General features: G+C 36.4%; 1 protein-coding gene across 1 annotated transcript in view; it reads right to left on the reverse strand.

The window, feature by feature from the left end:
* The window catches only part of LOC125484424, an 84,048-nt gene that overhangs the window by 18,129 nt on the left and 54,808 nt on the right, over positions 1-11,111 (reverse strand). Inside the window, exons 16-20 of the mRNA XM_048603103.1 lie at positions 10,718-10,750; positions 7,083-7,192; positions 6,574-6,703; positions 3,689-3,828; positions 667-790 (exon numbers count right to left, since the gene is read on the reverse strand). Of these exons, the coding sequence (XP_048459060.1) occupies positions 667-790; positions 3,689-3,828; positions 6,574-6,703; positions 7,083-7,192; positions 10,718-10,750 (537 nt within the window). The remainder of the gene's footprint in view (positions 1-666; positions 791-3,688; positions 3,829-6,573; positions 6,704-7,082; positions 7,193-10,717; positions 10,751-11,111) is intronic.

An 11,111-nucleotide genomic window follows, 5' to 3' on the forward strand; every position in this document is an offset into this window, starting at 1 on the left:
CATGGAATCAACTGCGTCAGGCCTTCCATGTGCTCCCATCATGCAACTCCAGTGTACACTTCCTCTTGCAAGATCTGGGTAATCATCCACACTTTTAGTAGACCAGTTTTAAAAAAGCAAAAGGCAGAGAAGGTCTTATTTATCCAACTTCAAAAGCAGGAGACAGCCACAATCTTTTGGGAAACATATTGTTTAATTCAGATGAAGAATTGGAAGTACAAAATTCTGGGGTAAGGTTTGGAAAAGCATGCAATAAATGCGAAATGGTGACATTGTGATAATGTGACTGGATTGATAACACAGAGCCCCGGGACAATGCCTTGTGAACTTGCATTTAAATCCCACCAAGGCCGATGGTGAAATTGAAATTAAGACAAAAAGCTAGTCTAATGGTGATGAATTAACCATTGTCAATTGTCTTTAAAATCTATTTGGTTCATTAATTTTCATTAGTGCCATCCTTACCTGGTCTGGATTATATGTGACTTTAGATCCACTGTAATGCGGGTGGCTCTTAACTGCCCTCTGAAAAGGCCTGGCAGGCCTCTCAGTTTGAGAGCAGTTAGGGATGGACAATAAATGTTGGCCTTATCAGAATATGAGATACAGAGTCATGATACTGATGGTTCTCATATAGTTTTCAATTACAACAGCTTAATAACTTACGTGTTCAAGTGGACGAATTGAACCAATTGCCCTTCCTTCACTGAATTCATTCCAATCAGTAATTTCAGTGCATTCTAAGAGAAACTGTCTTCCTCTTAAGTTGGCATGGTCATAGGCTATCCATCTGACAATAAACAGACAACACATTATCAGGAATTGTAAACTGAGAGCTGAATCATTCATTTGCTTGATTTGTTTAATGGAAATACTGAATTCATTTCATGTTAGATGTTCCCTTGTATTATTGCCAATTCGTCAATGTGAATTTACTTCTCAAGAATGTTTGTCCCAAGGTGCACAGTAGAAGCATTTTAATTTGGCATTGATTTCAAATAAATATGCAATTGGAAGTTTATTCAGTTCACTTGTGATCATTCCAGATTAAATAGTGTTTTACTTACAATGAAATGGTTCAATTATTAGGTATTAGGAGTGAGGGTCGTGAGGTTACAAAAATATTTCAGTTAGCTCATTTGGCTGGCTGGCTGGTTTGCAATGAAGAGTGATACCAAAAGCATGAGTTCAATTCCTGTACCAGCTGAGGTTACCACAAACGTTCCTTCTTCTCAACCTTGCCCCTTGCCTGAGGTGGGTTATCCTCAGGTTAAATTCACCCCAGTTGACTGTTGCTAATAAGACTATGGTGACTTTATTACTCCTTTCATAAAATATTTCCCAGTTCTAATTTTAAATATACTACATGTATGAAACAGAATTTTGATAGAACAAATCTTTGTGAAACAGTTGTTTTTTGTAAATTCACAAAGTTACATGTTAGTTATGTAAGAAGGCAAGGAGCAAGGTGTGCCTTTCAGCTGTGATGAAGAGTCAACTAGACTCGAAACGTTAGCTTGCTTTCTCTCCATGGATGCTGTCTGACCCACTGTGATCTCCAGCATTTGTTGTTTTCTGTGCCTTTAAGTTGATTTGTTGCTTTACATGTATCTTATAACATTTTTCATCCTTTCATTGCCATTTTTCCTGTTTCGGTTGCTGGTTCTGAACAGAAAAACCATCAACTTTTGATACAAATGCTACTTTTAAAGTAAGAATTTAAATAGATACAGCAGAAAAGCAGGGGATGGGATTAATGTAAGTAGATCCATGTAAAAGAACTATTACCATAATGCGTATTGTTGAAAAAAGACACATGTTCTTGAAGCTTTTCGGCTTGCGTTCATCAAAACAATTCATGCAAATACCAATGTAAAGGGGGACAAATTTACACTTAAATTTATAATGAGAGGCGAGTGCTGATTGGTTGGCAAGTGGTTGGTTGAGCTGTTGCTATGGGGAACACACTAATTAACTGACAGGCCCTGTTTAAATTTTGAATCAGAAAAGTTGACTCTGATTGGTTGAGGTATTTTCTAAGAAATGAACCAGAGAAAGGCTGTCACCAACTTTGTTGAATTGAAAGAGGCACAGTGTGTGTAAATGTTCTTTCTTCCTGCAAAGAACATGACCCTGTGTGTTGCTTCCAGTACACGCCAACTATGCCAAACCATGAGTCTGGCTGACAGTCTTTAATTGGCAATCAGTGCAATTCTTCTCATACTCAGGATGAGTGTGACTCCAACCATTGTTGAGTTTTCCGTCCCGATTCCAATCTAAGCTGGAACTGAAAAGTCAAATACTGGGGGAGTATTGTACTTTTCGAGGCAATGGATGAGACATTATAACAAGATTCCAATCTGCTTCCTGAACAGTAGTTGAAAGATCTCAGGGCACTATTTGAATCACATATGGCAATGAAAGCTAAGAAATGACCAGTTAGTCTATTGACACTGTCCTGTACTGTGGTGATGTTACTATGCTACACCACGATCCACAGCTGCCCCTCATACTACAGCTATGCAATCTCCTGGAAGAGTGAAAGAATCTTGCACCAGTTCAAGAAAAACTTGGGAAATGTGTGTTCAATTGCCAAACAGAAAATGTTTATCACTTCATTGACTATTCTTTTGCTTCACTTCCTTCTTTTATTTTCATCATTGCATTTTACCGCTACAAAATTTGTTGCTTTTACTCTTTTAAAGGTTACCATTGATTAATTTCAGATCCATTTCTACCTATCATCATTGATCTTTATCAAGGATGACACTTTAATAATTCAACCCACTTGTTATGGTCTTAAAACTTTCTATTTGGCTGTCAGATCAGATAAGAGAGCTCAACTAAATGAATTGTTAATTTCATTAACAGCTGTCCAATTATACATGACTGAAACAGTAATAAACATGCTACAGATCGGTTTATACAGAAAAGTAGTTGTGAAAATGGCCATTTGCAATTTTGAGTTATAATTATAAGCAAAAAGAAAAAATTTTTTTCATTGTATAATTTTATCCACGTGTTACTTACAATCGATGTTCAAGAGGAAGATGTGTCTAAAGGAAATGTAGGACCCAGAATTGGCTTATTGTAATTTTGCCCTAAATCCAATTTTTATCCAGTCCAAGCACAGCTCTACTCTGGGGTCATGAGATCATTCATTTTATCCATATAAGCCTATTTTACATTAGCCTGGCTTAGTTTAGTTCAAGGATGCATATGAAAGTTGAAATTGCAGGAGCAAGAAATGGTAATTGGCTGTCAAGCCCACTTCATCCTGAGGCTGTACATATTCTTCTGAATACCTATTACCATCTCCTGTCTTCCTCTCTCTATTTTTTTAAGGATCATTGAATTCTCTTCTTTATTTCCCATAATAAAAAAAATCAGATAATGCTATGTTAGGCAGGGATGCTGCATTAATGGTACAGAGTTTCACTTGAGTTGAATGCTGCCTAAAGGAAACTGTATACCTAGTGAGCCAGCCTGTTCTTGGGATATGACCTTAATTAATTTATCCTGGTAGTTCTGAAACCTTCCACTTCACAGATATCATGGCAGCTTCTTTTAACTGTGTTAACTAACCCAGAATCAATTACATTCCCTGGGCTTCTTCAACCTAGTACAGAAATAAATATATTTTCTAAACAACAGAATATTAGAGATTCAGTGATTTACGCCTACTTACATTCCACTGTTCACCTTGACTGATTTTGGCATTTGGTAAAAACCTTTGTCCTTCCAGTAATTAATGCCTCCTGTAAGAATCAGCTCTTGACCTTCAAATGAATAAAGGCTAAATAAGCTGATGGAAGGCATAGAAAAATCCTAAAACAAGAAATAACAACAGGATCACATGACAAATTTTTAATGTAAGCATAGCTGATATCATTAAATAATAATACAGCTTCTCATAGTGACTGAAGTAGAGATGCAGCATTGAGAAAGGTGAGATGGTGGAAATCGTATCCTGCTTTTGCTTCCGATGCACCCTCTGCCCTCTCTCTCCTTCAAAACCCTCTCCATGTTTTCCCTCACCCTTTACTTACCTATAGGCCTGCAGTCCCTTGTTGTTTCTAGGCCTCTGGTGTGTCTACTGCTTGGAGCTGCCACTGCTCATGGTGGCACTTATAGTAAGGGAAACTCTGAAAGGTAGGTAACATTCTGAAGTAACATTGAATCCATTCAATGGATTCCCATTGCCAGGGTCTTACAGGGGAATAGACTTCAGTTCAAGGCTAATCAGGGATGGGCACCAAATGCTGGACTTGCCAATGATGCACTTATCCCATTAAAGAAAAAAATTAAAGTTTCATATAAGTATAAGTTGTTGACTTGCTGCTGCTTTCCTGCCAGAATTGCAGTTGAAGATTGGTGGAGATTTTAAGCAGTTTCATAGCCTATATTCCCGTATAGAGATGGTGCCCGTGCATCTACCATGCTACCTGATCAGCTTTTCCCATCCCATTGGTTTCACCTTCCACAGACTAAAAGGCAGGGTATTTTCAATGGAAAACCCAGCTAACTAAATATTTCCAGAGGAATTGCTGGTCATTTCAGATCAGACTACATTCATTCTTTAGTGCCTGCGAATGCCAGATGTTCATATTTTAAATATGACCATAGTTGTTAGTTAGTGTAAGAATGGTGATATTCATGGGAAAAGGGAATTGGTTATTTGGTCATGGGATGTGGATGCCTCTGGTAGGGGTGGCATTTAGTGTACATCCTTAATTGCCCTTGAACTATGTGGTTTTTGGGCCATTTCAGAGGGCATGTGAGAATTCACCACATTACTGTGGATCTGGAGTCACATGACCAGATAAGGATGACAGATTTTCTTCACAAAGAGATTAGTCTTTACAACAGCTAGCAATGGTTACATGGTCTTATTCAGCCACTTTTAGTTAAAATCCAGTTTCACCATCTACCATAGTGGGATTTGAACCTATATCCACAACGCATTAATCCAGGGTTAACTTATTAGTCCAATGACATTACTACACTACCAATATATCGTCATCATAATGCTAAGTGGAAAATCCAGGCTACTGATGATATTGGTCATAGCAGAGTTCTCAAGAATTTTGAGGTACTGAATTAAATGCAAACTTTATATTGCCACAGTTAATGTACTATTAAACAATCAGTCATCATGCTATCAGTTGGCCTGAGGATCAGTATTAGATAGGTTTTATTTTTGTCCCATTATGTCTTGACAGTGTTGTTGAATATATGTTGTTGCTTAGTTTGCCTGTTTTTTTCATTATATCTTTACTGCTAATATTAACTAATTCAATGGGCACTTGTACAAAATGTTGATAGAATTTATCAGATGAACAATATTCTACTCAGCCATAACCACTAAGTGAAACATCATGCTTGCTAGACCTCCATTCATCCCAGTCTACTCTGTTGCTGCTGCTCTCATTGGTTGTTTAAGGCTGAGGTACAAGTCCAAATGTTCACAGCACACTGATAAATATCTCACATACTGACTAATCAAAGGAAAATACCCTTTAAAATGGAAAAGTTCTATTGTCTTTCAGAATTGGCCAAAGACAATGTGGGGTAATTTAAATGTCATTTTGCACTTGCTACTGCAGAGGCTTGTAGAACTGATTTCAAGAGATAGTATGATAGGCAAAATAACCTCTGATTCATGCCACAAATCCACAGCACCAAGTTTGGCGTTTTGTGTATGCCACAAATTGATAATGTGTACGTTCTGCAACCCTGGAGACATGTGTACAAAAGCAAGTACATAGGTTTTACACTAAAAGCTTAGAAGAATGAGATACCTAATATCTTATGATACCTCTAAATTTATTTCTGGTAGTAAAACTATGAACAATTAATATTCTGAAAGTCTGAAAAGCCAGAAGTGCAGTGCATTTAATGGGAAAGGTTCTGTAGAGGAAGTCAGATGCATTTGATGCTCAGCTATAATTGTTAACCTTGAAAAGCAAAAAAAGGGGACAAATTACACTAAAAGGGAGAGTAATTGGCTAACCTCATGACACCAGTTTGCAAACACTAATCACCTGGAAGAGGAATTGTTGGCTACTGACAGAAAATAGCTCTAAGGGGAAAATGTCCTGTGCGTTATGCCTAAGCAGTTTGATGGAATGGAACCAAGGGAATTGTGCAGAGTGACACAACAGCCTGATGAGTTCACTTAACATGAAATAACAGAGAAAATACAGAAAGTTGCACATTAAGAAAATGAGACACAGGAGATGGTGAGTGTGAGAGTCATGACTTAAGCAAGCCGAAGCACTTTAGCAGAAGGCGCCCATCTTGGATTGAAAAATCCATGTGCCCCTACAGTGGTTTCAAAGCTAATGATAGAAGAAAAAGGGAAGTTGAAAGAAAGGGTTATGGTGTTGAGAGGGAGATTGAATTGCTTTCAAGAATGATTCAGAGGCAGTAGGTTGTTTTGGCTACTCAGAAAGAGATGTGATGTAATTTCAGGGATCCATAGCAGAATGATCAGTGGACAGTTAGGTTGATTGTAAGACAATTACACTGATGCAAATGTTGATTTGCACTCCAGAGATACCAAAAACTTACATTTCTGATGGGCTTCAGAGATTGAATTGGTTTGGCTGACAGATATCCCAAAGATTCAAGGTCTGGGTAGTGTCCTTCCTCCAACACGTATTGGTGGCCCCTGTACTCTTTTCCATCATACAAGACCCAGCTGGAAAGGCAAAAAAAAAGAAAAAGCATAAGTATATCACAAAATGCTTTCAGTTTATTTTGTTTTATATTGCAATACTAATAACAATTTTGGAGATGTTGCTAATACTACAAATTTATGTACAAAAAAATCTCCGGAAAACTGTTCTCTTATGTGTAGCAGAAACATAAACCTTTATAAACAAAATGTCCCCTTGATTCTCCATTAACAGGGCTTCAGAAAGCACTTTCACAAAACATGTATTAAGCATGAATTTTATCATCAAGTGGAAAATTACTTTATTTTAGAAAAGTAAAGTCAAAAATGGTTGATGCAGATTCCTAAAATTACACATTTGTATAGACAGGTAATAATAAAGAAAATATTTTAGTACTCCTACCATCCTCGAAGAACTTTAAATGAATTTAGTTGTAAATTTGGTAAACTGGGTATTTCAGTTACAAATTCAACACTTTCTCCCTGAAAGTCCACTCCATTGTATGCTTGGAGCTGTAAAATAAATGAATAAGAATAGTTTTGTAACATTCTGAAATCTTTTCGTAACAGACATAAGCTTATCCATACGTGGTATCACTTTTGCCATTCACCCAGCATGTTGGTACATAAGGATATTAGTCTGTGATACCAACACAACTATAGCAGAAATAGAAGCATAAGTAGAGTCACAACAAGCATTTCCACTAATTGGGTGTCAGACCAATTGTATTCTATCTATAGGACATCTAAGATGTCTGTGAATAGGACACGCAACAGTGAGGCTCTTCAAGTTAACTCACTAATTCACACAGATTGCAAACCAGGAAGAATAGGAAACATATATTTAAATAATGTGCATATGAGATTAAGGCAGATAGATAAGATACAAAACCAAACACACACACACACATACACATATTAATATATATGTATAAAATATATATGTGTATACATATATTTATATATATATAATATATTTTTTAAAATCTACGGCATTTATTTTCTTTTGGAGGAATAAGCACACTAAGCTCAAAGAATTTTCAGGCTCAGAGAGATTTTTCAACAGTAGTTTTGTAGTAATGTCATTGGATTAGTAATCCAGAAGCCCAGGCTAATAATCATTGATATATTTTCATGGCATCTGGTGGAATTTCAATTCAATAAATGCATTATGGAATACAAGTCTTGGAATGCAGTCTTGGTAATGATGGCAATGAATCTTTCACTGATTGTTGTAAAATCCATTTGGTTCACATGCTTTTAGGGACAAAATTCTGCTCTCCTTTCCTGGTCAGGTCACCATGTGACTCTAGAACTGTAGTAATGTGAATAACTCTGAAATGTCACTCAGTTCAAGGATAATTAGGGATGGGCAACAAATGCTGCCCTCGCTACCAAAACCCACTTGCTGTTAAGGACTAAGACTTTATTACTCAATAAACAATCAACTTATTCTTAAATGCAGCAACCCCAACCCGTTCATTTGGTAAATATGTTCATAGAATTTCAGTAAATTATATTTTATCAATGAAGATTGTAACAGCATACAGAGAAGCAACAGATCTCTGACAGCAACTTTTGGATTTCTTTGTTTATCAGTGCACGTGCAGATGTGTATCTGGGTCTGTGTGGAATGCTCCTTGAAGGGTGCAGACTTGATCGACCGAATGGCCTCTTTCTGCACTGTAGGGATTCTATGATTCTAAGATTTTATTACCCAGTGTTATTTGCCATTTTTCATTCACTATGGGACATTTTGCTATACCTTCTGTTTGTACTCACATATTCAACACCAGTTACTATTTTAACAAATTCATCCAATTGCCCATACCTGATGACTTTTTCTTTTTACATATGTTTATTGGAGGCTAGTAGCACTGGAACAGGTAGTGAATAGGGGCAGGATTGTTCATCTAAAACACACTTCAATGTGATGCTGCTGAAGAGCTATGGGGCATTTGTCTCCTTACCACCTTAAATGCCATTGGTGTTATCTCAGCTTGCTGAAGGTATTTCTTCAGTGGTCACTTCATGTATTGTGATAGTTTAAGATAAACAAACAGAGTACAGCAAACCACCAACAGTGGGCTGTATTGAAGGCTGTCACTAGACTTTTTCAAACTGTGGAATCATTGCTTTAGGAATTCAATGGCCTGCTCAGCAAGGACTGTGGGGTCCTGAGAGGATCATTAGACAACTGTGCAGCTTGTGTCACCAAACAGCTCATTCTCCACTAGTTTTAGTCAGCTCTGCTGGCTTTATCCAATTGCGGTATTCGATCATTGACTTTTGGATCGTGCCCAGGATGTGCAAAATGCCTGTTTTATTTAAATTGCCTCCTCTGGACTGACTCTTCTGAACTGTCAGCAGCGCCAGATTTTCTTTTCACTGATATTTTCCAATTTCTGCTTCACCACCATTACAGTGACGTAGTGGAATTGTTGACAGTCTGATCCGCTAAATATAATCCTCTTTCATGCTATAATTAACAGGCATTCATGTATGATTCATACAGTTCTTTTCAGAAACTTAAATAATACTGAATCAGGTTGAAAAGAAATCCCAAATCACTGTTAAATGTGTAATTAGAGGTTTGTAATCTGTAAATTGATTATGCTTTCTTATTCCTCAAACTAGGTGTTTGATTCATGATTTAGCCTTTTTATTTAATCCTTGGCCACATCAGATCCCTTTGAAAGCCAAATATCTCATTTAAAAGAATTCAGCATAGATTATGTATAATTTTGCTGGAAATGCAATTTTGAAGATTTAAGATCAATGAAGGCACAGAAGCATAAAAGGAAGTGACAATAGAACACCACCGTTCCTCTCAAACATGACACATATCAAGCTGTGGACCTAAATGGATCACCTCTTCCCTTTGGGATCTAAAGAAACACATCAGATGCTGGCTCAGAAAGCACAGAATAGCAAATAGCAGCAAAAAGTCAAGATGATGTGTGCAGCCCTGTGATGAAGATCATAAGGCTCTGTGACAGTTATTGCAATGAGAAGCTATTTTAATATAAGACTGTTATATTATTAGTGATTCATTCTGGGACCAATGTCCAGAGGAATAGCATGCAAAATTAACACCAACAGTAATTTGTAGGTTTAAAAAATACAGTGGTAGATCAAGTAACAACTTCAAATAAGAATCAAGCAGTAAGTATATAATTTGTAAACATTGTTTTATCACAATGAATATAATTTATCATAACAGCATTTTCAATTCTGACTGGTGGGGCATATTCTCTTATTCTAAATAATATATTTACCTTAAGCCTTTGTGCATACATAGAAAAAGTCCAAATGTGCCAAATGTCAAAAATAAATTGTTAAAGCTTTAATTCTTTTTGGGGTGACCAGACTGTTTCAGAAAATAAATCCCACACAATGTAATTATGTATAATAGGCTTTCAACACTGCATCCTATAAAGTAATACAAGAATACCAGAGCAACATTTGCTCTTTGTTTTTGTAGGATCCCAAGAATCCTGTTTTTGCTAAATTGGCATTCACCAGAAAATGTACAAACATTAATAAAAATCAATAACTGGGAATCTTCCAGTCAATACCATTGAGTTATGCTGTTGTGTTGCACGGTCAGTCTACCACAATAACTGTGGTGAAGAAGAAATTGGTAAATATCAGCTGTAAGAAGCTTGACCCTACAGAGAGTCCAGAATAAGGATGCAAACAGGCCATTCAAATAAAACAGGTGTCCATAAAGGAACACAGTGATAAACATAGTAAGTGCTGTGCACAATCTCTTGATGACTTTACCAATAACAAATCATATGCACCAAAAGAAATGCCGCAATTGATTTAGACATGCCTTAACAGGCTGATACCATCTAACACATCACTGATGAAGACAGTGAATAGAACAAATGACTAAGGACGAATTTGTTTCAATCCTCTTTTAACAAAATTATTGTCAGTAACGATAATACAAATTATTGGGTAATATACTTTTATTAAGCAAAACATTTTATTTAAATTTAATTAATTTATTGCAGTTAATGTTTATTATACCTGAAACTGCACTTCCTTCCCTCCAACAGGTTCCTGTAATGCAATTCAAAGCATATTTCATTAATCAGAATATACTTTATTATTTTAATACTCTAGATAGTAAATTGCTAATACAACATTCACAGAATTTTAACAAAGAAGAGAATGTTTTTAATTGTAGAATAAATATCAGGCATTTCATTTCATGTTGAGAAATATGTGTTTGCTCAGTAAGAATGGTTGGGTGTGAATGGAACATTTCAATTCTCACGAGTTGATCACTGACTCAAGTTAAATTGTAGCTTTCAGTTGAATTAAGGTTCGAAGGTGGGAAATAAGTCGACCAAAACACATGAACATAATTTAATCCCCATTTTAAAGAGAGAAATTGTTCCCTCATTTTAAAATATTTTCA

This window comes from Rhincodon typus, chromosome 11 (genome assembly GCF_021869965.1).
Source record: "Rhincodon typus isolate 14 chromosome 11, sRhiTyp1.1, whole genome shotgun sequence".
Taxonomy (NCBI): domain Eukaryota; kingdom Metazoa; phylum Chordata; class Chondrichthyes; order Orectolobiformes; family Rhincodontidae; genus Rhincodon; species Rhincodon typus.